A 27434-nucleotide genomic window follows, 5' to 3' on the forward strand; every position below is an offset into this window, starting at 1 on the left:
AAGTTTGTCTGGGTTTATAGCCCCTGCCGAAAGCTGCCCCAAGCTGGACAGTGCTTGGGTGGGGCCTGGCCGGGTCCTGGACCAACTTGGGGAGGTGACCATGGGCCGGAAGGTGGTGATCCATACTGGGGCGGGGCATAGAGACAACCTGGGGGCTGGACCCTCAGACTCACCTTTAACCGGGACTTCTACATTGCCAGCTGGCTCTGACAGCCAGCAGCCTGCCAGGGTGTCCCGCTGACACCCCATCAGTTGTCCCTTTTTGTCGGCCACAATGTCACACATGTCTGCCTAGCTGTCTCATGGACTTTGTCTCCTCAGGGACGAGGAGAACTAAGGGGGGGGGGGGGGGGGGGGCAGACCTGAGGGTGTGTGTGGATTCAGAGTGGAGAATCGTGTGCAGTGAGCTGTATTACTTGCTGTGAACCTGTTGCTGAAAATACAGAGCCTGCCCGCTATTGAACCGTGCTCTGTTGTCAAGACTGCCTTCTTTTTCCGATGGCAAATTTCATCCAGTGCCACAGTATTTACACGGATATATAGTTATGCACTTGGATCTTTAAAAGATTTAGTATTGTCACTTACTTGTACTGTTAAAGTTGGCATGTATACTTGTATAGGCTATTGTTTTTCATGTATTAATACAGACCCTAACATGCAGGAATATAAAGTGGTGTAAGTAGTACCATGCATGTGATTTATGTAATTATATTTATCTCGCTCTTAATTGTATTATTACTTGTACTGTAATTCTTGAAATGTATTTTTGTTTACGACTAAGTCGCCCTGGATAAGGGCACCTGCTAAGAAATAAATAATAATAATAATAATAATGAACTCTAACCATTATTATTATTTATTTCTTAGCAGACACCCTTATCCAGGGTGACTTACAATTGTTACAAGTTATCACATTATTTTTACATACAATTACCCCTTTATACAGTTGGGTTTTTACTGGAGCAATCTAGGTGAATTACCTTGCTCAAGGGCACAGGAGCAGCGTCCTCACCTGGGATTGAACCAAAGACCCTTCGTTCAAGAGCCCCAGAGCCCTAACCACTACTCCACACTGCTGCCCCATTAGATCACATTTTGGTGTATCTAACTGATTATCTCATTACATTTTTGTATTTTACTGTTTAAGAACATTGATAAAAAAAAATAGAAGAAATTACATTTCTATAATCTGGCAACCAGCTACAGTAAGTACTCTGTCTACTCTATATACAGCACACAGACCCAACCCTTCCTCGAGCCCGCGCTGCAAAGCAATCCCCACCCACACGTGCTCGTGCCCTCAAAGCAATCCCACCCACCCAAATCGTGCTCGTCAGCAGGGCGGAGCCTCCTTCTGCTCATGCGCGGTTCGCCATGTTGATAACACTAACAACAGCACCCAGAGAGAACGTCGGCGGATGGTTGGAGATCTTGAGGTTTTTCTCTCCATTGTGCTAAACTTCCACTTTGAATTTAACACCAGTTGAAAAGACATTGCAACCCAGATGACTGTAGACCCCATCGCGTCACAGACAGGTACGGGATCTTAAAATAAACAATGAAGCTGGAGTGAAAATAGCCGAATTAGCGCGAGTTATCCTATCCATTCCGCAGGAAAAGTTGAAAGTTTCTGTGTTTTTGTTCTGTCGCCAGCTGCAGAAGGGCGGAATTAAGGAGACCATTTAAAGACAAATGGCATCCGTGGGAGAGCCCATTCAGTTTGATTCGGGTAGCGTTGGTGGTATTTTGATTTTATTGTTGGTCATTCGTTGGGTTCAATAAAGCGTCTTTGGAAGGAGGCTGTTTATTTGCTGCTCGTGTGTTGTAATTGTTTTATATTAATTGGGGAAGCCGGTGTCGCATACTGTTTTGTTTTTATATTATTTCACGTACGTGGTTACAGTGCATAATTTCACAAAATTAGGGATGGCTACATTTCACCCAGTACTGAAATGATGACATTGTCTATATAGAAAGCCCGTATTAAACTCAATTACTGGGTTGTGTTTACATAGTCTTGTATTGAAGACTTGCATGAGCGAATTACACATTTAGATAGAGCACAGTAATCTGTACAGCTATAAAATAGGTACTGCATGTTGTGTGTGTGTGTTTTTTTTTAAATGTTATTGTTGGATAGTTTAATACACTACTATGGTACTTTTAGATGTGTAAATGTTTACGAGAGTATTAGTTGTTTCTAATATAAACTGTTTGCATACTTGTACTCCTGAGCATGTTAAAATACGTACATGACATATCAGTTGAGTACCTTGCAGAAATAAATGAAAATACAGTATCAGCAATTGCAAAATTGATTTGTGTACTAACAAATAATGTGCCGTTTTGCAATGTTTATCTTGTCTTAATATTCCCTACAACTAATTACGACAGTGATTAAAATCTTTAAAATAATCAAGTTAAGTCACATTTTCACATTTTTTTAGTTTTAGTAAGAACCCTGTTGTATTTCAACAAGATTTACGTAATAGATACGTATTTATTGATCTTAACTTCAGTGAAATGTAGTTCTATTAAGTAATTGTTTAGATAAGATTTAATGTTTACGGCACACTTAACTCACACACTCAAATAGAACATTCTGACAATATTTTTGTTAAGCTGTAATAGGTAATTAAGAAATAGTTAGGAAAATACATGCATTTTGAATTTATGAAATATATAGGTCAAAATATTACTGCGTACTCCGTCGGATGCAATAGGCAGTGGAGGGCGTGAAACAAACGATGTTGAAATAACAGTTAGTTTAATAGTGACAGGGTTAAGTTTCGGTGATTTTATTTTTTTCATTAAATGGTAATGGTAGGAACACTTAAATGTAACTCCGCGATTGTTTTGGTTTATATGACAGTTATGCATCCTGGAATGGTTATGTGCTTCTCATTTTGCAGCTTCTATTAATCTGAATGAATCAGCAGCTTTATGTATTGTGCGTTTGCAGATCGATGTTAGTTGAAAGATAGGATTTCACAATTTTACCCCAAGACTCCAACCTTGTGGAAACTGATCTGCTGGTCTGATTGAGCAGCATCTGGACTTTGCATGGAAAACATATTGATTTGCTTCTTGCTTTTCCCTGAATCCTGCATTTCTGCCTTGGTTTTCCAACACTTTATGAACCAGCATCTTGAGCATTTAAATCTGAGATACATTTCACTTTTTTTCTTAACTTGTGCAGGGATATCCAGTTCAACTAAAATAATTAGACAGAATGCCTAGGCAAGCAGCACTTCTGCATTTACCTAATACATACTTAAGAGGGTAAATCCCTCAACTAAATGCTTTGATAGGTTATGTAGAGGCATTGGCCAAATGATGAAAACCCCTTGAATATGCAGCACACGCGTTTGTGAAAATGGAATATCCCACACCTAAGATGATCTTGTTATGCAAATAGCATTCCTGCTGTGTAATTTTGTAATACATATAATATATGCTGCTCCCCCCTTGAAAAGCTGTTTGTTAGTCACAGTTGATCAGATCTGACAGACTTTCATTTGTAGAGGGCTGATAGAAACTGTGCAGTTTGACTGTTGGCAGGTACTTTCAGCTCCAAAACTGAACAAATTACTAATGTCTGAGATGACTAGATCTATGGGCCACTCTGGAGAAGTGTCTTTGCTAAAGATTTTCACTTGCAATAATACAACTTCCCCAAAGGAACTGGACAGTAACTCAGCGCTGATACATTTTATGACACTCCAGAGAGTATGGCACTGAAATACCCGAGTGAGTCAATCATTGCTGCTGTATATACTAATACCTGAACACACCGATTATTGACTTAGCCTTCAAAGAAGACCATTTTTCCATGTATCCAGGATTACCACACAATAATGCCCAGTTTTGGTGGTCTGATATAGTTGCCACATTTCTCATTTTATTGTCAACAGTAAAGGCTGAAACTGGCTACTCTGCACAGCAAACACATACATATTGTAAACAAAAATTAAATAGAGTGCATTGCGGAGTGGGTTGAGTTTCAGATTCGACACAGTGTCAGACATCTAGTCACAACCTACACCAGGGCTACTCAACCCTGGCCCTGGAGGGCTGCTGCCCCTCATGTTTTGGTTCCAGCTGTACCCTAAATTACTTAATTGGACCAATTAAGTGCTTATTAGAAGCTTAATTGGTCAAATTAATCAATTTAGTTTACCATTAGAACAAAAACCAGGAGGGACAGCGGCCCTCCAGGACCAGGGTTGAGTAGCCCTGCCCTACACAAATCATTCTTACTTGGTTTTCTATGATAAATGACACAACACAGCAGTGGAAATGTTATCTGAATAGTTATGTGAATAATAAACTTGTTCCAGGGTGCTGTATCCCACTTTGCTGTTGTACATTTTGCCAAACAGCCTGTTTTAGAATATCGCTGTCTGTGAGAATCTAACAATCTGAAAAATGTGACCAATAACAGAGGGGGGGGGGATCTTGTTTCACATATTCGGTATGTGTTTCATAGGTCTTGAATTTAAAAACCCAATTATTTCTGGCCATCATTTTCTTCCTCCCATTTGGTTTACATAATAGCCTACATACAACTTCTTGCATTATTTATCCCCCATGTCACATGCTGTATTTCCCCATAATCTTTAAAACATATTGGTACACAGTTGCAGTCGGTTACAAATAATAAACAATTTAGCTTGCTAAAATGTATAGCCGGCACTATTTCTGAACGCCTCGTAGAACGTGGGAAAAAGTCTGTAACTGTTTTGACTAAGCAATGTTCCAAAAAATAAATGTCAGAAAATAATTTAGATATTTATTCTTTGTGGATCACATATAAAGTGTAACAGAAAACCAACCTAATCTTATGATGCTGCACGTACGCCCTCAGAAGATATTACGTTTCATAAAATGATGGATCAGCATAACCAAGCATGCTATTTTGGTTCTGAATAGGGAACATTGTAACTTTTTTCTACTGCTGTGCTGTGGGCAGCAGGTGGATGATATTCATGTTTCATCCAACCAATTTTTTTTGCCTATAGTACATCATGTACCCAGTTTTGAATAGTTACATTTTAAAAGCTGAAAGGTTGTGCAAAAGCAGATGGCATGGTTACACAGTTCTTGAGGATCTCTTCCTAATGTTTTTCACTTTTAGCAAATTGTTTTTCACGTCATGGGCTGTAGAGCCAGGCTTTTTGTAGAACGTTTTAGATTTCTTTAATAATCTAATTTTGTCTTTGAAAGCAGGCAAGCGTGGAGTATTTAGCAGCACCGTTGCAGTGTTGAGGCATCTCCAAAACTTAGCTTTTAAAACTAGAGGGAACAGTTCTTGTGTTGGTTTCATTTTTTTATGTTTCACATACAAGTCGAAAGCAGTTCTGTACACCTGAGACCCAACTATTTTTCAGTAGATTGCTTTACCTTTGATCTAGGTACTGCAATTGTTTTTGCTAACTGGTGTGACTAAAATATGCTTGTGATCACAAAAGTTGACAGTCTTTATTGTTCTCTGCTGTGGCCAGATTGACAATTTTCCCAAACTAAATATAAATTATTTCAGAATTTAAGTTGGTTTTAACAAAGCAATGCTCCAATAGGGTAATAAATGAATTACGAAACTTTAAAAAACAGAACTTGGGAATTGAAATTGTACAAATACACATAGAATGTAATTTTTTTAATGTTTTTGATCAATATATTGTCATTTTGTGATTAATAAAACTCTTACAGTCAAGAGCACATTTTGCACAAAGTAATCTTGATAAAATACTTAAGAGCTCAAAGTTTGTCACTGTCAAAGATTATTCATTCTTTAAGCTTATCAAATTATAACTACACAATGATCAGCAGGGAGGTACAAGTAATTTTATTATATTTGATTTGTAAAACTTATACAAATAAATAGCAACATTTAATGTATCCATATTTGCAAAGAATTAGATATTTTATCTCTGAATGTGTTCCAGGAAGCATTTCTGATTTCATCTTTTTCTTTCTGTTTTCCAGGTTACCTTCCAGGCAGTTGGGTTTGTGAACTTATAGGTTTTCTCAGTTTGATTTGGCTTGGGAACAACAGGCAGTGTGCCTTGGTGCACTGTGCACACATTCCTACACACACTCATCTCCCCTTCCCTTTTTTCTTGTTTTTAAATTAAGCACAGTGACTTTTCAAAGCGGTGGACGCCACATATTTAAAATGTCCATCACAAACACACCGACAAGCAACGATGCTTGTTTGAGCATCGTTCACAGCCTCATGTGCCACAGGCAGGGTGGGGAGAGCGAGACCTTTGCCAAAAGGGCCATTGAAAGCCTAGTGAAGAAGCTGAAGGAAAAGAAGGATGAGCTGGACTCCCTCATCACGGCAATCACCACCAACGGAGCTCATCCCAGCAAGTGTGTCACCATACAGAGGACACTGGATGGGAGGCTGCAGGTAAACTAGCCTGGCCTGAATTGTTTTGTATTCTGTTCACAAAGTACCTTTTACAAAGATACTTTTTTGTCACTAATATATATATATATATATATATATATATATATATATATAAACTCTTTGAGCTAAAATATATATATATATATATATATATATATATATATAAAAACTATTTTGAATTATTTAACAGGTTCCCGTCTTGCGACCAAAACCCAAGGTCCCTGAAATATATTCACACAAATTCAATTGCTTCTGCTGCACTCCCACTTCCCAATTCATCTTCTACAAAACACGTAACTCGACTTAACAGCCTTGTTTTTGTATATCAATTCGGAAAATGATTAAATATTTTTCAGAAGCTGGTACTGATCCGTCAAACAATCGGTTCAAGGTTGTTGCTTGAAATGGCTGTGAAACATTGTTTTTATTTATAAATGATCATTCAATATTGCATTTTGTGCTTTCCATCACCGTTAAAATATGCCTTCATTATAAGTTTTGGACCGCTTTTAAACTATTAGGGCTGCAACGAAGGGTGCATTTTGACCATCGAAGGCTTGGAACACATTACCGAAGGAAGGTTCAAACCTTTGGTACTAATTTGCATAATTTACTGGTGATGTCACCATAGCTACTTGTTTATATTTGATTGAAAATCCTATTTTACAGGTAAGCCATATAAATTGAATAAAACATTCGTATGTAGTTTAAAAATACATTATGTTGAACAGTAATCATGTTTTTATAATTTAAATTAAAATACACATTGCTTTTCTATATGTAATTGGTGCTGCTTGTGCATAAGCTTGCACTGCAGCAGCACTAGCTGCAGCGAACTTAGGCAAAACCAATTTAATTTAACAGTCACCGTTCCAAGCAGGTTATGTCAGTCACATACTACTACTACTACTACTACTACTACTATTACTACTACTAATAAGAATAAGAATTGTAAAGTGACCCCAGAGATTGGATCTGCCTCCATGGTACATCAGCAGTCGCTTGCACAGTTTGCATTGGTCGTCTGGGCATTTAACAAAAAAAATCCCAAACAGCAGAGGGGTTTCGAGACGTTGCTTTCAATACAGCTTTGCTGTCGAAATGGTGAATGAAGAAATTTGCCTCTGGTTAACATGGGCTGGAGTGGGGAGAGATGGACAGTGCTCAGTTTTTTCAAGATTAAAATTATTAGTGTTTAGCGTGTATTTTGTATGTTTCAAACATGTTCTACCGTAGCACTTCCCTTGCACTGTATTGTACACTAGGTATTCAGTACATGTTTTACTGAAGCACTACAACCGCTATAGGTACCCCCAAGTGCTTTGGATACTATACCCTGCTCCATACACGGCAGTGGCACATAGAGTTGCTGCATATAAAGATTTGGTTGGATTTTAATACAGCAACTTTTGTTTATGTAATACGCATTATACAAATATATAAAAAAGGAATTTTGCATGCGAGTGACATTTAATGTGTGATTTATAGTATTCACACATTGTCAAAGGATTTCTGTTAACAGGAAAAAAAAAAACACACTGTGCTGTGTGTCTGGCATCTGATGAACCTTCGAAGGTTTAAAACAATCTTTGAATTCCTGGCTAGCGAATGAACCTTCGAACCTTCTGATGTTATCCTCCTCCAAAAAACAACCCAGCATAAAAATCCTGTTTCTGGATTCTCTATTTACAATCCAGCATTTGTTGTTAAATTGTTTGAATCAACTGCTAAATCACAATGGAGCCAGTTTATTACTCCCCTTACTGAATTTACAATTATCAGTTTCCTTTACACATAAACCAATGTCTTTCATGCCATTTAAATAATAATCATTTTAAATGCCTAAATAAAACAAAACATTCACTGAGTGATGGTTATAGCCTCCATAATTGTAAATAATATTGTTTAAAAATAAATGTGGTTATTGAAATAAGCCAAAGCTACAATGTTAACGGGTCTGCAGTTGGTAGCTATCCAGCAGCACTGATTTATAGTAGTGCACTTGGCTTGATTCATGGATTTCTGAAAGAGTACTCTGTCGAAACTGACGTTGTTGTAGTAGCAGAAAAACTACTAAAGTGTATTTTGAGAAGTGAAAGCATGTTTAGCACACAGGTGGTAGAGCAGACTAGATGCACTTCTGTGGTACTGGAACTCACTTTGACAGTAGATACAAGTAACCATCTTTCTATCTAATGAATCGTCAAAGGTTGAGTGCTTTGCTACATAATGCGGTTCCGTAACTAATTTAATATTCAAACGATGATTACACTCATTCAATCCTGACATGCACTTTATTGTATTAAAATGGTTCTGCAGGAAATGAATTACGATATGCTAATAGGGACAAGACAGGATTATTATTATTATTTATTTCTTAGCAGACGCCCTTATCCAGGGTGACTTACAATTGTTACAAGAGATCACATTATTTTTACATACAGTTACCAATTTATACAGTTGGGTTTTTACTAGAGCAATCTAGGTAAAGTACCTTGCTCAAGGGTACAGCAGCAGTGTCCCCCACCTGGGATTGAACCCACAACCCTCTGGTCAAGAGTCCAGAGCCCTAACCACTACTCCATACTGCTGTATGATTAACATGTGGTGTTTTTTTTTTTTTTTTTCCTTGAAACAGGTAATACTTTTCCCCCAAGGCTCATGATATTACTATGTTTCAGCAAGCAAGACATTTCCACAAATAGCAAGTTATATTTAAAGTTCAGGCTGTAGTGCTTTGGCACGATCCCATTGAGTCTAAAATAATTGCTGTGAATGCCCAGGTTTGGTATACTGTGGCTGTATCATAGTCCTACATTATTGTGACTTGTAGTAACTTACATTTTATTATACCACGCCCAGGCAGAATAGATTTTCCTGTAATTAAATATAATAGTGCATTTTTATTTTCATATTTGTGATACTTGGGTAGGTTTCATTGCATTTGATAGGCTAGGCTTGTCATGCCCTAGGGATGTATAGTACAGCACAAAATGACGGATGCATGCATGCATACACACACACACAAACAATTTTTATATGTAACTGGTCATATATTTTTCTGACCTATTTTCGCCTTGTGTGTTTTTTGCTAGGTTGCTGGTCGGAAAGGGTTTCCCCATGTTATCTATGCTCGTCTCTGGAGGTGGCCTGATCTTCACAAAAATGAACTGAAACACGTCAAATACTGTCAGTATGCCTTTGACCTGAAATGTGACAATGTCTGTGTCAACCCTTACCACTACGAACGGGTTGTGTCACCTGGCATAGGTAAGCAATGTCTGAGACCGGTGCAGGTCAAAACAGCATGGACACACCTCTTTGGTTTTTCATAAACCTCATTCAGTTGTTTGTTTATCTATTTTTTTCTACTTGGGTCGATGGATTAGTATAGTTAAAAAGCATCGGTATTTAGATACACGCTTTTTAGTTCATTAAACATGCGTCATTTTCTGTAATACTCATTTCTTTTTGTATCAATAATGGGAACAGATTCTATACTTGTAAAAATCAGTTTAAAGCTTAGCATAGAACACTTTCTAAAGAAAATATATGTTCTTCTTTTCACAGACCTTTCAGGATTGACATTACAAAGTTCTGGTAAGTAAAATGCTTGTTAATGAACAACAGAATTAATATAAATAAGAAAATAACGTGGACGCATAATTACATTTTTTTAAAGTATTTTTTTACTTTAGTCATGCTGCATTGTACAAAAGTTATGCTATGTGTTCTTATTCCACAGTCCTCATGTTCTGTTTAAAACCGCTAACATCACAGGTCCTATTAAGTACAAAGGGACATTTTCAGATAAGAAAACTCAACAGTATAAAACTAGCAAAGAACTCAAACAAAATTTTATTAGCACCTTTCTACAGCCAAGTTGTTTCTTGCTTTTTTTTTCTTCGCTGGAAATGTGCCTTTCAAAATAGCGCAGCCTGACATTTTATATATCATAACTTTTTAAATAATCATCTGTTGGTCACTGGATGTTTTTTTTTTTTGTGTGTGTGTGCGCGCGCACATCAGTGCTCATTCCTCAGTCTTGCAACAACATGATCGTATACCACAATTGCAACATATGTAACCCTTTCAGAGTTTCTTTCCCAAATTAAAATGGGTAAGAAGTATGAGCATACAATTTAAGGAATTTCTCCTTTTACGCTAATGCCTAATAGTGTGTGAATATGTTTGTGTTCTAATGTATATAACAAGCCAGAATTAGATTATAACCATTTGTTATAATAATATAAATTATTTTATTTTGGAGATTAATTCCTAGCTGGTTGCAGTATGCCTTTTAAAATATGCTGACTGATAACACTTTTCCTGATGGCATTTTTGTGGACTTCCCTGCATGCAGCCAGCCTATGAAAACCTTTTAGTTCTGTAAAACTAGACAATTTATGACAGACGTGACGTTTTAATGCTGTTAGCAAGTAAGGTCCTTTCCATAGATGGATGGCCATTCATGTTGCAATTCAGACTGTTTAGATATTGAAATTTTGATTAAGTAAAACCATAGTTTAAAAAAAAAACAACAACCTGCAAACTTGATACTTTTTCCCTCTGGCATGGGGAGCCTATTTGTGCTAAAACTAAATAGGGTTTTAGAATTTTTTTAATCACGGTTGAATCGGCACTGGACAACAGCGGAACTTTTGACCATAGCAGTTATGGTATTTCTCATACAGATCATAAGTGATTGTAATGAAAACCTCCACCCATATGCACTGTATCTGTAAGGAGGCTGTGTGGTCCAGTGGTTAAAGAAAAGGGCTTGTAACCAGAAGGTCCCCGGTTCCCCACCTCAGCCACTGACTCATTGTGTGACCCTGAGCAAGTCACTTCACCTCCTTGTGCTCCGTCTTTCGGGTGAGATGTAATTGTAAGTGACTCTGCAGCTGATGCATAGTTCACACACCCTAGTCTCTGTAAGTTGCCTTGGATAAAGGTGTCTGCTAAATAAACAAATATTATTATTATTAATAATAATAATAATAATAATAATAATAATATATTTGTTGTTTGTTTCAGCTACCTCAGGCCTTCTAGTGAAAGATGAGTTTCATGAGTACGTGGAGGGGCCGCAGTCCCTGCCCAGTGAAGGGCACTTGATTCAGACCATTCAGCACCAGCCGAGCAGCCGGCCTGCCACTGAGGCCTACAACACACCAGCCATGCTACCGCCTTCAGAGTCCAGTAGTTCCAGCTCCACCAACTTTCCCAGCATTCCTGTGGCTTCTTCAAGTAAGGCATTTTCTAATGTGAAATGGATATCTTCTTGGATATCTGCATGGAAAGCTAGTGACTGAGCTGGGACTGAACCGCTGATCTCCTGGCTTAGTCCTTTGCTCTCAAACCTTTGTAAGACCTCATCTGTATCCCCCTAGTTAAGAAGATCAAATTGTTTAACCAACATATCAGATTTCTAAAACCGGAAGCTTGTGTACTTTACGACCTATGTTTTTTTTTTTTAACTAGTTGCATTAAATGAGCACCATTACAAAGAAAATGTAATTAAAACATTATTGCATGTTTGTATATTTTAAGCTGAAACAGTCAAATAGAATGTTAAAATGGAGAAAATATATTTTAGCATAATTGCCATCAACCAATGCCAGAGCCACAGTCATGTGCACACATACATATTACTGAATGTGCTTGAATAATACATATATCATTCGGAGGGCAAGGGAATTTGTGTTGAAATAAAATGACATACCTTATAGGAGTAGATAGGAGTAGCACAATTAGGGTCATGCAACTAAATATGTATAGGTTTCTCCAAATCATATCAATGTCCCTTACCGAATACTGGCCCAGTAATCCAACTTCCTTTCAATCTTCTTGTCTACTTTGTGCAAACTGAATTAATTAAGTAATCTAGTTCTCTAGTTTGGTATCCCCTGTTAATTATCATGCAACTTCTGTTTACATTCAAGCAGAAAACACATACTGTACATATATACACTGCAATATCTATTAAACCAATTAAGTCTTATTCATAGGACAATCACGTTGTTTTCATGTGCTTGTGTGACCTAAAGGTTTCTGTACATCTAATGTAAAGCTGTCAGTAAGCGTTTTCTGATCATTTTTGTGCTCGCCAGGCCAGTCCAGCACTATGTTACCAGGAAGCCACAGTGATGGGCTGCTTCAGATTGCTTCCGCTGCTCAGCCAGGATCACAGCAAAATGGTTTCCAGGCACAGCCTGCTACTTACCACCACAGTAAGTTTGGCTACACTGATATAGCTGATGAGTCCACTTGTGTTCTTGTAAACCACTTGTCTGATTGATTAATCTGTGCATGGGCATATGTTTTGATTGTTTTATATTTCCACCTACTGTGGATGTAGGGCATTGTAACCTATGTTCACAGTACACCTGTATGTGTTTTTATATCTGGCATGGGATCTATGTGCCCTGCACCTTTTTTATTATTGTAAATCAGTTTAGTGCAAAATTTCCAGGTCTAGATATGAAATTGCTGTGTGTTTTGTCTGCAGACCCAACTTTAACCTGGTCAGGAAGCAGGACAGTAACATACACTCCCAACGTGCCCCACAACCAGAATGGACATCTCCAGCACCACCCGCCCATGCAACATCCAGGGCACTATTGTAAGTGGATACATACACAGCTTTTAAAAGGCGCTGACTGTTAACCATAATGCATAAAGACACCGCTTCAGTATTGTCGTAGTCATTCAGCTTGTTGCATGTTTAAACACAGCTTTAATTTTGTTGCAATTTGACTGTTAATGCTTTGACCAAAGACTGCAGAATCATTCATTTCAAACCCATTAACAGTCTTCAATTTGACCCTTCCCTTAATGCAGAGTTGTAACGAGTCACCAAAATTGGGACTTGAGTTTTTGACGTGCCAAGCTCGAGTCGAGTCACCAATCTGGCTTGAGTCACTTAGTCATTAGTTCTGACCAGTGCTTAATTTGTAAAGAAAGAGGTGCCGAGGCGCAAGCAATGACAATAATACCGTCCTTAACCCTTTCCGGTCCAATGCCGGAAAAAGCCGAGAAAGCCATTCAATGGCCGAGTGAGACCGATAGGAGCTGAGAGAAGCCAAAAAAAAAAGGGGGGGGGCGGTTCTGAGCACTACACATAGCCCCGGCACCACAGAGAACATGGCCATAAACAAACAAGATAGCTTCTTCTTCATCCAGCGCTCAAAGAATATCACTGACATTTGCAGGGCTTTTTGAGATGTTATAGTAATAAAATTGGAGTTGGAGTTTGGTGATAAAACGAGTGATCAGGAGATGATTTGTCAATATGCACGACTATGAAGAGGTATATGAAAAATACAGCGACCAAGGGGTGGGGCGGGGCTGGAGATGCAGTACTGAGTGTCCTGTTGATATGCAGTGCCTTTTAAACCTATTTTAATGTGGGGGGAAAAAAAAAAATACTTTTAAACATCGCGTCTAAAATAAACTGTGCATGTGTAAATAAATTGGACCCGACGAGCTGAATAAATGGACCGCAAAGGGTTAAGAACCGGACATTTAAAATCATAACACGTTTATTTGAAAGAGTGTTGTACATACTGGTGTTAGGTGTTTACATTCACATATTCTACATCATATACAAAGTAGTAGTACGTGCAGAAGAATGCAAGGTAACCACAGGACAAATAATAAAAAAAAAGCCAGTACACACGTTATGGTTTTGCATTTAAATGGTTTAAAAAAACAAACAAATTAAAAGGCATTCAGAGGACTCCAGAAGGACGACATTGATTGAAAAATTCTAAAGACCTTCCGGTATAAATTAGTGGCAGTTACCGATGCTATGTTTTGAATGCAGTTTATACATATTGTCGCTTTACAGTGCTGGCAGGATACAGCCTGCTTGTTTCTCTCCCGGTCGACTGTATAATTGTTAAAAGCAAGCTCCACCACCGCAGGTACATTTAGTTTACTCTCCATGTTGTTGTTGTTTTTGTTTTTTTCGTGTCTGACAAAACTCAAAAATCGCTATTTTCCTCAGGATTTTCTGTGATCAGTGATCAGAAATCTGTCTTTGCTTCCCGCCTACACATTTGATTCCTGGGCACCCTGCTGCTTGTGACGTTATGGTCACAGAACGGTGCTATAGGCTAGAAAGGTGTTTTCTATTTCCTTAGCAACTGTCTTAACAACCAGGCAGGAACCTGTTTATGAAATGCAAGATGACTGTGTGTTTTAGAGAGGGGCTGCATGTATTGAAAATGAAATAAGTTTGTTATTGATTTTATCATAAAGACAGTGACTCTAGTCAGATGGAGACTTTTTTGCGTGACTCGAGCAGAGTCACGTCTTTTGAGCAGGGAGTGAAGTCTTTGCTTGCAGGCACTCGAGTCACGAAAAATTGCGACTTGATTCCGAGTCGAGTCATTGTCTCTTACAACTCTGCCTTAATGTGATGCTCAATGTACCTACCAAAGGACAGTCCTTTTTAATACACTTTGGAGTTCACAGCTGAAGATGTTTCTAAAAACAGAAGTTAGCCTGTATTATGTTTTTGTTCCCTAAACTGTTTAGCTCATTAAAACAGACTGTATATTAATCTGGTTAACTGGTCTATCTTAGAACATTATCTTTAAATTCGACTTGGCTAACTATTAAGTTAGTGGTAAAGTTAGATGGTGTGTGTATATACAGAAAATTTAGGGAATTCTTTACCTGCTGTAACAGTACCCTAATTCATTTCCAGTCTCTTCTTTTCCAGGGCAAGTGCACAACGAACTTGCTTTCCAGCCACCAATATCTAACCATCCAGGTTAGTTTGTTTGTCTGAGATTTAAAATATCACTTCCTAGGCTTCTGTAACTTAAGTATGGCTGAACTGATGCTCTTGATTTTAAGAAATTGAATGAATCAATTAGTTTAATATATTAACTGCTGTATAACAGTAGTTTGGCTTTGAACCCGAGTCATCCTGAAGTTGTAGACCTCTAAAGTGCTTTCTTGCATCTTGTGGATCTTTCAAAGGGTCCTTGTTAGTATTTGTTGTGTTTTTTTTTTTTAATGTTGCCAGCATGTGCCTTAAGAGCTTCCACTAATAGCTATGTGAGAGCAGTTCATTTATGACCTGATCACCCACTGCCATTCAGTCCTGGACCTGCCCATTGTGGTGAATTGTGCAGTGGATTTGTCTAAGGTTAAACCACTGAACACATTTCACATGTCACCTGTTTTAAATCAGAGTCCTGCTGCACTCCCGAGCCCATTCATTTATACATCTAAGTACAGACTTCTGTACTGAAAACTAGATGGAAGTTTGACTCCCTATTTAAAAAGCAAAGTAAGTGTAAACTTGTAAAATGTCGAGCTGTGGATTTATGGCGTGCCAGTTGGCAACTTCTAAAACTGCACATCGTCTGGGGAATAAAATTGACCGTGACGCCTTGACATATCAGCTGGCAGGGTTCCTAAACATCATCATGGTGACCTCTGTTAAATTATTTATCTAATTCTCTGAAATGAAAGCTTGTGAAGTAATTAGCTGAAGTTTTGTAAGTGTATTACAGTAAGCCCTTTTCAATAATTTTTTGGAGCAGTAGTATTGCTGTGTTGTGTTTAAGACTTTATCTGGATCTATTCTTACCCAGCTCCTGAGTACTGGTGCTCGATTGCTTATTTTGAGATGGATGTTCAGGTGGGGGAGACCTTCAAGGTGCCTTCAACCTGCCCCATAGTCACCGTGGATGGCTACGTAGATCCATCTGGAGGAGATCGCTTTTGTCTGGGTCAGCTGTCCAACGTTCACAGGACAGAAGCCATCGAGAGAGCCAGGTAAAAAAAAAAAAAAAAAAATCAACTCTTGCTTCAATCAAGTATAACTTGTCATTTTAAATCAAAAGTACAAGTTTACTTTTTATTTCATGGTGACGATGTCTTCACTGCTTGTCTACTTTTCCCCCTGTGGGCAGGTTGCACATTGGAAAAGGTGTACAGTTGGAGTGTAAAGGAGAAGGAGATGTCTGGGTCAGGTGCCTCAGTGATCACGCTGTTTTTGTCCAGAGCTACTACTTGGATAGGGAGGCTGGCCGAGCACCTGGGGATGCAGTGCACAAGATTTATCCAAGCGCTTATATAAAGGTAAGAGTCTTGTAACAAAATCAGTCCCTGATTCTGAATGCATTGGTTGCTTAGCCACTTTATTTGATATTTAAAGAAGATTGGTAAGGGGGTAGGCATTTGGCTTAGAGCATGTATATATGCAAAGACAGGACCTTGTTTTAACCTCTCCAAAAAAAAAAAAAAATACAAACCCTTTATAACAACAATATGCCCCCACGGTGATGATGACATTGAAGTATATCACAGATTTACCTTAAGAGTTTTCAGTAGAGCTGTGCATCGGCAGTGTCTTCACTGTACGATACATATTGCGATGCGAGGGTCACGATACAGTATGCATCACGATAAAGTAAATTAAGTGTGAAATGATTCACAACCTGCTTTGCTTTTTGTTTTCTGATTTAATCTTTTAAAATAAAATTATTCTAAACAAAATTACAAATATGTTAAATAATAATGCTTCAGGTAGTTTAGAACAAGTTAATGTTTCCAGTGTAAGTTTCATAGCGAGTAGTAGATGTTATACCTGCATTTGCTCAGATCTGACATTGTCATCTTGACTGTAATGGCGATGAAGATTATCCTAAACTAATGTCCTGTTGGTTTGATGGTGTCTCTCTTTAAAATGAGATTTGTTTTACCGTTACTTGTGACTTGGCAAGAACATAAGGTAAATCCTTGATGTAAATCTAAAATCAATTAAGGCCACACTCTTGATTTTTAAACATGCTGGCACACAGGTCGAATTTCAGCGTGTTGCCTTCCATCATTAAACCACTACTAACCACACGTTCTCTGGTTTTGCTTCTGTGGGGCTTGACCAAACCATGCTTATTTTCCCTAGAAGAAACTCCTCTCTTATTGTGTGCAGATGTTCTGGTTATGATTTCATGCTAAGACCATTCTGGAAGTCTTTTTCCTAATAATTAGAACCCTTTTGCTTCCATCTTAATGTTATAGTGGTGGTAAGGCATAGCTCAGTCTGTGGGTTAGGAGTTCATTTTATCCATGGCAGGGGTTGATTCATCAGTCAGGTCTAGAATGAGCGCTCTTGGACGGCTGTGGCTGGAAGGTATGCAAAAAATACTTGTGGTTTTAAAACCGATCAGAATTTAGTGGGACACCAGCACTGCTGACATTGTAATTTTGTTCACACTCGACGTACAGCACTGCCTTTCCAGACCATTTTAGTTCTTTTGTTTTGTGTTTTTAATCATATAAATAAATATAAGAGGTTTTCTGAATATCAAATGCAGAACTTGGCCTTGTTTTCTCCCACTGTAGGTGTTTGACTTGCGGCAGTGCCATCGGCAGATGCAGCAGCAAGCTGCCACAGCGCAGGCTGCAGCTGCTGCTCAGGCTGCAGCAGTGGCTGGTAATATCCCTGGACCGGGCTCTGTTGGGGGAATCGCTCCAGCTATCAGTAAGTTTGTGTTCGCTCTACCGTGATTATTTCAGTCATTGAGCTCTTCAGGGCTAATCCTCATTGCCCAGATGGTGTAGTATTTTGCATTATAGCGGAAATATCCTTTATATATCAAAGGCTATATTTTAGGAACCACTTGCCTGAATCTTATCTCATGAAATGTTTTAAATGAACTTGTTGCTCCTGCTAGAGTTCATATCTCTGGCAACAGGGATGTAGTGGAGGCTTTTTGGATCCTGAGAAGCAGTCCTTGAATCATGATGAGGCCTGTCATGTATATTTATTAGAACTAATGAAAATTATACATGGGTGAAAGTTTAACATCTATAGACGGAATTCTGCCAAAATGGCCTCTCCCAGGTCCATTCCTATGATTCCTTTAGAGATGGCAACAGCTAAAGTTAGCACCGGTGTGACTGCAACAGAAGGTGCTGGACAGTTTATGGAGACTACAACAAATGTATTAAATATACTAGGATTAGGTAGTTATTTTAGTTTGTTTTTATTCTCTGTTAGTTCAATTATATGCATTGAAAAAAAGGGCGAGAGAGAACCAGACGGTGGTTTGTTTGTTTATTTATTATTTTTTAAATAAGGAAGTTCAGTAGGTTCATGTTGCTGCGGGACCATGAACGGGTTTAAGTTCAACACCAACTGGGTCACCACGCTAACGGGGTACACATGTGTAACACAAAGTTCATGATGTGATGTTCATCCCCCTCTTATCATATGCTCTAGAGCAGGGGTGCCCAATCCTGGTCCTGGAGGACCGGTGTCCTCCTGGCTTTTGTTCCAACTGTGCCCTAAATTACTTAATTGGACCAATCAAGCACTTATTAGAAGCTTAATTGGTCCAATTAAGCAATTTAGTGTACAGTTGGAACAAAAACCAGGAGGGACACCGGCCCTCCAGGACCAGGATTGGGCACCCCTGCTCTAGAGTCTCAATGGCATAGAAGTATTTAAGGGAAGATACCTTCTCATGTTGCACTCAATGCTCAATGTTGCAGGCACTTGAAGTTCATACTCCATGCATGGTAACGCTGCGAATGAAGGGATGAAAGAGCCCAAAAAATTACAATTGTTAATTTTGTGCATGACTTGTTATTTATTGACATTTTATTATTAACAGTCTTAAAATTCACAACTCCTGTATGTATTCTTTGCTCATGAAAATGCTTATACTTAAGATACGAGTTCACTTTACCAGCAGTGTGCACCATGCTACCCAAAATGATACATCCTGACAAGCAAATACACACAGATTGAATAAACATTAATTTATGGGGTAGTTTTATCTGTCCATTTACAAAAATAGTTATTCAGTTTTTAGTTTGCAGTTTCGTTTGTAAAGCTGCTGTGGGCAGAGAACCGCTTTCTGGCTGAGTGATGGAAACAGTGTCTCTTACTACAGTCAGAGAGAGAATTACATTTCTCCATCACAGGCTTACAGTGCTTATCAAACAGTAATATAAAATGTGTAATATAAACAACACCTCTGCATAACATAAATAGGATAGGACAAGGCAGAAAAGTTTTGCCTACAAGTGGATTATTGTTATTACTACCATGGTTACATGGAAAGGCATACGCTTCCGTCCACACAGCTTTTTTGCAAGATATACTGAAAGGCGCTTCATCAATCTCAGTCAGGTTTGCTGTAAAAATCACAAAACTTATCTTTATTAATCCAGAGAGATGGAAGATGTAATCCACAAAATAATTACACTTCAGCAAGTAAATGATTGTTCCTAACCACAATCACTTTCACAACATGAAAGACCGACACCAACAGATCAATAACTATAATAACACTATGATGCAAAATGAAGACTCTCTTCAGTCAGAAGTCAAAGGGCATGGGTCAAAATCCTGGATAATGAATGGCACTGTTTTGGGTGGGTGGACAGTTTTCAGGACGCAAGATCCTGAACCATGCAAAACCTTTATTAGTGATTTAACAAAATCCTGCACCCCCCAAAAAAAAACGTATTAATAAAAAGTACAGGTATAAGTTGGCTCCCAAAAAAACACTTTGTTATTCCTTTCTAAAGAGCTTCAATAATAACTTTCACGTTCACAACAGTGTGGACAGACACTGATATGAATGTAGCACATTTCTTAAACTGATCTAGAATATAGAATCGCTTGCTACAGTGGTAAAAACACTTACGATAAGATTAAGTTTTCTAGATTAGAATAATGAATTGAATTAAACATAAATGTGACAATATTGTTTATGAACACCCTGTAAGTCATGTTTTGCCATGTTATGTTTGGATCACTTTTGAGAGGGATAGTATACACTTCCATGTCCAGATAAAATTTCAACTTTGTTTTTTCAGACAAAGTTATCTACACTATCTATCACTACACTATCAATGTGTGTTTTACCTAATTTTAATATTTCGTCTCAAAGCTGCAACTTGTCAATTTACTCAAACATTTATACATGTGTAAAGTTTCCATTAGCATGGAAATGCCCAACTCTAAATAAAATGTTGTTAAGCATTAGTAATAATCTGAGGCAGCGGTTTTTCAAAATAACAGAAGTCTGTTTTTACTTTATTGCAATACATTTTGTTACATGTTGAAGCTTGTTGTGTACTAATCTTTAAATCAAATGAAGTAGGAATTTGCTTGCACTGTTAGGTTTTTCAAGTCACGTAAGCTCATTTGTGTTTAAAAAAAACGACACGAGGCACAGTCCTTTTGCAGTCGGTGTTCTCTTACCTTAAAGGCACGCACCTGAAATCGTTAAGGTAATGAAAATATTTTTGCTTATATAGCTCTCCCTGTTGTTCTGCACACTGTCAACCCTTGTTAATCATATAAAATACTGTACCCAATCCTAAGCAAGTGCAAAACTTGCCCTAATAAACTTGCCTCTCTAACTCAATGGACCATATTTAGAAGCAAGCACAAAGGCAATGACACCAGAGGAATTTTTAGAGGAATGACAATTTTAATGGTATAAGAAACAACACTTGGTTGGTCCTTCCTGCAAATAGTTTATACTGTTGAAATTGTTATATTGAGCTATATATAATATATATAATATATATATATATATATATATATATATATATATATATATATATATATATATATATATATACACACACACAGACGTGCTCAAATTTGTTGGTACCCTTACAGCTCATTGAAATAATGCTTTATTCCTCCTGAAAAGTGATGAAATTAAAAGCTATTTTATCATGTATACTTGCATGCCTTTGGTATGTTATAGAATAAAGCAAAGAAGCTGTGAAAAGAGATGAATTATTGCTTATTCTACAAAGATATTCTAAAATGGCCTGGACACATTTGTTGGTGCCCCTTAGAAAAGATAATAAATAATTGGATTATAGTGATATTTCAAACTAATTAGTTTCTTTAATTAGTATCACACATGTCTCCAATCTTGTAATCAGTCATTCAGCCTATTTAAATGGAGAAAAGTAGTCACTGTGCTGTTTGGTATTCTTGTGTGCACCACACTGAACATGGACCAGAGAAAGCAAAGGAGAGAGTTGTCTGAGGAGATCAGAAAGAAAATAGACAAGCATGGTAAAGGCGCGGCCGCAAGAGGAAAATCGACCCCAGATTGAACAGAAGGATAGTGCGAATGGTAGAAAAAGAACCAAGGATAACTGCCAAAGAGATACAAGCTGAACTCTAAGGTGAAGGTACGTCAGTTTCTGATCGCACCATCCGTCGCTTTTTGAGCGAAAGTGGGCTCCATGGAAGAAGACCCAGGAGGACTCCACTTTTGACAGAAAAACATAAAGCCAGACTGGAATTTGCTAAAATGCATATTGACAAGCCACAATCCTTCTGGGAGAATGTCCTTTGGACAGATGAGTCAAAACTGGAGCTTTTTGGCAAGTCACATCAGCTCTATGTTCACAGACGAAAAAATGAAGCTTTCAAAGAAAAGAACACCATACCTACAGTGAAACATGGAGGAGGCTCAGTTATGTTTTGGGGCTGCTTTGCTGCGCCTGGCACAGGGTGCCTTGAATCTGTGCAGGGCACAATGAAATCTCAAGACTATCAAGGCATTCTGGAGCGAAACGTACTGCCCAGTGTCAGAAAGCTCTGTCTCAGTCGCAGGTCATGGGTCCTCCAACAGGATAATGACCCAAAACACACAGCTAAAAGCACCCAAGAATGGATAAGAACAAAACATTGGACTATTCTGAAGTGGCCTTCTATGAGTCCTGATCTGAATCCTATCGAACATCTATGGAAAGAGCTGAAACTTGCAGTCTGGAGAAGGCACCCATCAAACCTGAGACAGCTGGAGCAGTTTGCTCAGGAAGAGTGGGCCAAACTACCTGTTAACAGGTGCAGAAGTCTCATTGAGAGCTACAGAAAACGTTTGATTGCACCTCTAAAGGTTGTGCAACAAAATATTAGGTTAGCGGTCCCATCATTTTTGTCCTTGCCATTTTCATTTGTTTTCTTATTTACAATATTATGTTGAATAAAAAATCAAAAGCAAAGTCTGATTTCTATTAAATATGGAATAAACAATGGTGGATGCCAATTACTTTTGTCAGTTTCAAGTTATTTCAGAGAAAATTGTGCATTCTTCGTTTTTTGTGGAGGGGTACCAACAAATTGGAGCACGTGTGTGTGTGTGTGTGTGTGTGTGTGTGTGTGTGTATATAGATATATATAGATATATATAGATATATATAGATATAGATATATATATATATATATATATATATATATATATATATATATATATATATAGATAGAGTAAACGAGTTCTTCTGACATGGCAAGTATTTTGAACTGCCTGGTTAGGGAATACTTGCTTTCAAAAGAACAGTACTTGCTTTTCTTTAACACTTTCTGTTAATAAACTACATGAGAATTCTAGATCTATCACTGTGCAGACATGCTATTGGTATTGGTTGTGCCATTTTTCGATACTTGCATGTATTTGTAATTAATGCATGCTCAGTAAGTACACTGAATTTTCCTACCCAATTCTGTCTGCTTGCAATTACTAAAACCTTAGCCCCCTAGCCAACATGCCCCAGGAGTTTTTCAAAATTATCACTGGCCACTTTCATCCATGATTTTATAGCTTATTGAACAGGTTGCCTAAATTTCACAGAACTTGTCATGTCTAAGTGCAATATGTTTTTCAGCACACTGTAGCTCGTATGTCCTTCCATTCAAATGCATGTCCTACGTATAGATTTTAGCTGTTTCATTAGAAGCTTGTTGTTGTGTGGGTGTTTTTTTTTTTTTTTAAGCATTCCTTAATGTAGGTTTAACAATGTGGGTCATGGTGATGAGCCACTACTAAAGTCCTGTAACTCTGCCACATCATCTTTCCATTCCACATTGATTTTCTTAATGTTCTTTTATGTGGTTTGTTCCATACTGAGGTCAATGAGTACAGCGTGTTGCATTGTATAATAAGAACATTCTGATGTAGTATCTCAGAAAAAGTAAAGGCTTGATGTAGCTCACAGGTTTAGAACATGTCAAACATTTTCTGTTTCTTTGTCAAAGCAGAAAAAACAACTTTTATGAATAACAGCTCTAGCAAGATCACACAATTGTTTATGTAATGTAACTGGATTATTGTTTTGCATTGTGAACTTTGGTTGTGAACTGTACCCCCTGCTTTAGCAATTGCCATATGCTTGCCCTAAGCAACCCATAATAAAATATATGTAGCATATACAACTCAGAATATGAGGCCACAGGAACTAGCTAATTCAAAGAAAAGGGGAAAAGATTATTGTGTATCTAAGAACAGATGGTACTGGTGAAAAGCTCTCAATACACTGTGTACGAATAAACAAGATTACACATGTGAATTGAAGACCAGTAATTCATATTTAACACAAAATGTACTTATTAGGTATCCAAACACTTTGGTATAAAAGCTAGTATAGGACAGTAGTATAATCTTTAATATACGAATTCTAACCCAATCAAAGTCCTATCACCAGGCAAAAACCTGATTGACAGATGTTCTGGCTAATGCTTTCAATGTGTATAATCCAGTTATACCCTAAGCACCAGTTGGTTGATCCAATTACGTCCATTTCTGGTACAGGTCTGTCTGCTGCGGCTGGGATCGGTGTGGATGACTTGCGGCGGTTGTGCATCCTCCGAATGAGCTTTGTCAAAGGCTGGGGGCCCGACTACCCACGACAGAGCATCAAGGAGACCCCATGCTGGATCGAGATTCACCTGCACCGTGCCCTGCAGCTTCTAGATGAGGTCCTGCACACCATGCCCATCGCAGACCCTCAGCCTCTGGACTGAGCCCTACCGAGCCCGCACATTGCAGGAGCCAGTTAGAACAGACTTATACAAATTTATGTCGGAACCCAATGACGTATTCAATCCTCGATCTCCATATTCCTTTGACAAACCGAAGCTGCAAGGTTTCAGGCTCTTGCTGTTTTCCTTCGCACCTATCATGTAAACAGGGCCTTGCTGTTTGTGTTACAAGACACCTGGGCAAATAGGAAGAAGCAAGCATCCTGTTGGAATTCTCCTGCCTGGCACTGAAAAAAATAAAATCAATAGAATTTACATCCCGCAACAAGCTCGTCAGTGTTTCAACCTACAGCAGAATGCCATATAAAAAACAGATGCCTGCTTTTTTTTTTTGGGGGGGGGGGGGGCGGGGTGGGGGGTGTTTAAATATAACTGTTATTTTAGCACTTTAATTTTTTTGGTTTTGTTTTGTGTTTTCTTTAGATTAAAAAAGAAAGATGCTGAAAAATTGTGCGCATCTTTTAACTTATGGATCTGATGGGTTTCTTCAGCAAAAGTTGAACTATGCACACATTTTGAGCAACAGATTTAGATATGTAAAACAAAAAAAGGAAAATGGATATCATGAATAGTCTATTTTCCAGCACACAATACTGATTCTATTTTAACACTAAAAACAAAATCAAAAACTATTCTGTTTTGACTTTTCTAATATACTTTTTTATTTTTTTTTATCATAATAATAGCTTCACAATTGGGCAAATATCAAGTTTTTAATGCATGTTAATGTTACAATAAACTATCGTAATACACATTTAGTTACCAGACCTTTTTAAAATTAATCCCAACATATTAACTTGTTTTCCTTTTTATATAAAAACAATAAAATGTGTTAACGTAACCAGAGTGGATCCATGCTCAGTTAAATTGGTTAAACTTTTATATGCTTGTATTCATTTTTGCATCCTTGAAGATTGTCGTGGTTTCTGTACTTTGGGTTTTAATTACAGTCCCGAGTTCCATTTTGATGGGCTGATCCCGCAAACTTTTTTTAAATGATCCTTGCCACTATGTTTTGTATAGATGCTACTAGGAGTTCCTTCAGATTTGAAAAGGTTATTTTTGAAATTTAAGGGCTGTAGTTACTGATATCTCCCTTTCACCTTTTGACTTGTTAATCTATAGAAAATAATAATTTGCCAAGTTAGAAATCAGTACATGTAAATGTTTAATATTGAAACCATACATATTGAGCTTTCTGTAGGAATATAGAAATGCATTTTTCCCTTGTATTTGATTGGCACACCCTCTTTTTCCCACCTAATTTGAGACAGCTATATGTGTTAACTTCATTTGTGGTGGCTTTCTATGCCAGATTTTTTTTTGTTTTGTTTTCCTGGAAGAAAGTGTGTTCCCTTTTCACTATTTTGACTAAGATTTTTTATTTTATTTCTTGGTCGTCAACATTGTGACCTTCAAGACAAAATGTTAAAAGCAACCAAATTAAATTGTCATTTCTTACAAGGTCTGAATGAGATCATAGTGTATCAAAATAACCATTTTTATGTTCTATGTTGGTTGGAAGGTAAAATGTACAGCTATGGGCAAAAGTTTTGCATCACCTAGAATTTTAGGATTGAGACAAAATATAATATATATATATATATATATATATATATATATATCTCATGTAATCACAAACTTCAAAATGATATCAGCAGTGTAGAGTAGTGGTTAGGGCTCTGGACTCTTGACTGGAGGGTCGTGGGTTCAATCCCAGGTGGGGGACACTGCTACTGCTGCCCTACTACTTTATCTAGATTGCTCCAGTAAAAACCCAACTGTATAAATGGGTAATTGTATGTAAAAATAATGTGATATCTTGTAACAATTGTAAGTCGCCCTGTATAAGGGTGTCTGCTAAGAAATAAATAATAATATCGCAAACGTTTGGAAGCCATAATAAGAGTACAGTATTTCATGTTAGATTTCAAAATGTCACATAGTTAAGTAGATGGAAAACTACAAAGCGGTATGTAATTCAATATGTTAATGTAACATTATTCAGCAGGTTTCATTCTGCTTTAAAAAGCAAAATTAGTTCATTTTATAGGGTGGTGCAAAACTTTTGGCCATAGCTGTATAAGCAAATAATGCTTCAGATAAATTTGCATTGGCACTTTAAAAAAAAAAAAAAAAAAAAGTTTGTTACATTAAATACAAAAATAATGATTTTAAAACATTGATATTTGCAAACCCAGTCTTAAGATTATTTCAATAAACTATATGTACATGGTTCCCCATATTTGGACGAAAAAATAAAGATTCCCAATATGTTTAAAAACCTAGTTATCTTTAATTATCACACAAGGTAATTGTATACAGAAGCAAAACTGCACATTCAACAAAGATTAGATTAAGGTCTTTAGATCTGTGAAAACTGTTACAAAGCCAAGGCAGGCTTCAGAGTAATGTTGGTTGTTCCTAATATGGTAACTATCATTGTGTTGCACAAATTATATTTTGATATAAGAACCTTGATAAATGATTAGACATCAATGTGTGTGTTAACGTCTTAACACAAATTATGTTGTCCTTAAACACATTAAGATGTTTAAAAATTAACTATTTTATAAGCCGTTCTGTGGTCTAAGTTTATAAAACTTCATTATCTTATAGTATTTTTAAGTTATGCTTTTGGTATTTTAGATGTATACATATAGTAGTTATAACCATGCATGGATGACATTTTTGCAGGTTTTAAAATTGTATAATAGTTTTTTGCATAGGCATGTGTATTTATTTAGTGTTCATGCCTTTCCAAGCTTTTCTGATACGCTATAGTATTTGCATAGACTACAAACTAGTTTTTTTCCCTTTTTTAAAGTTGAGAATTCATTTTCAACCAGTGGAATAAACCATTTGTGTGTAAATGTAACCTCTGGCTATGCAAATTTCAACAGAAAACATAATAAATTGTCCTGAAAGTTTATGCAGACTAGTGGTAGAAGTTATTGTAGTAAATCTAGATTTTTAGAAACTTTTTAAAGGCGTGTTTTTGTTTTGTTTTTTTGGTTAAATATCTGTATGAACAGATTTTGTTGTATTCATTTTATATTAAACACTACTACAGTTAAATGCAAGGTTATTTTTCCAATGCATATTTTCAAGTTGAGATCACCAGAAGTTCCCAAAATGCATAATGTGTAGACAGACATCAATAAAAGCTTTGTGGTTATTTCA

General features: G+C 37.4%; 1 protein-coding gene across 2 annotated transcripts; it reads left to right on the plus strand.

Annotated features, from left to right (window-relative positions):
* The first annotated feature begins 1311 nt into the window (after positions 1–1311).
* On the plus strand, positions 1312–27434 carry LOC117962470 (mothers against decapentaplegic homolog 4). Of its 2 annotated transcripts, none has more exons than XM_034916850.2 (12): positions 1312–1536; positions 5989–6418; positions 9514–9688; positions 9989–10018; positions 11456–11668; positions 12532–12651; positions 12930–13043; positions 15135–15200; positions 16033–16216; positions 16354–16522; positions 17789–17927; positions 24022–27434. In XM_034916850.2, exons 2-12 carry the CDS (start codon positions 6179–6181, stop codon positions 24231–24233), a joined length of 1662 nt encoding a protein of 553 aa, XP_034772741.1. In that variant the 5' UTR covers positions 1312–1536; positions 5989–6178; the 3' UTR covers positions 24234–27434. The 2 variants fall into 2 exon arrangements, with proteins under 2 accessions (XP_034772741.1, XP_034772742.1); XM_034916851.2 differs by having other exon boundaries at positions 1313–1536; positions 15150–15200.

Source organism: Acipenser ruthenus, chromosome 2 (genome assembly GCF_902713425.1).
Source record: "Acipenser ruthenus chromosome 2, fAciRut3.2 maternal haplotype, whole genome shotgun sequence".
Taxonomy (NCBI): domain Eukaryota; kingdom Metazoa; phylum Chordata; class Actinopteri; order Acipenseriformes; family Acipenseridae; genus Acipenser; species Acipenser ruthenus.

Coding starts and splice junctions, on each gene's coding strand:
- LOC117962470 (XM_034916850.2), top strand. CDS start 6,179: ATGTCCATCACAAACACACCGACAAGCAACGATGCTTGTTTGAGCATC. Junction 6,419..9,513: donor CACTGGATGGGAGGCTGCAG/GTAAACTAGCCT, acceptor GTTTTTTGCTAG/GTTGCTGGTCGGAAAGGGTT. Junction 17,928..24,021: donor GGGAATCGCTCCAGCTATCA/GTAAGTTTGTGT, acceptor TTTCTGGTACAG/GTCTGTCTGCTGCGGCTGGG.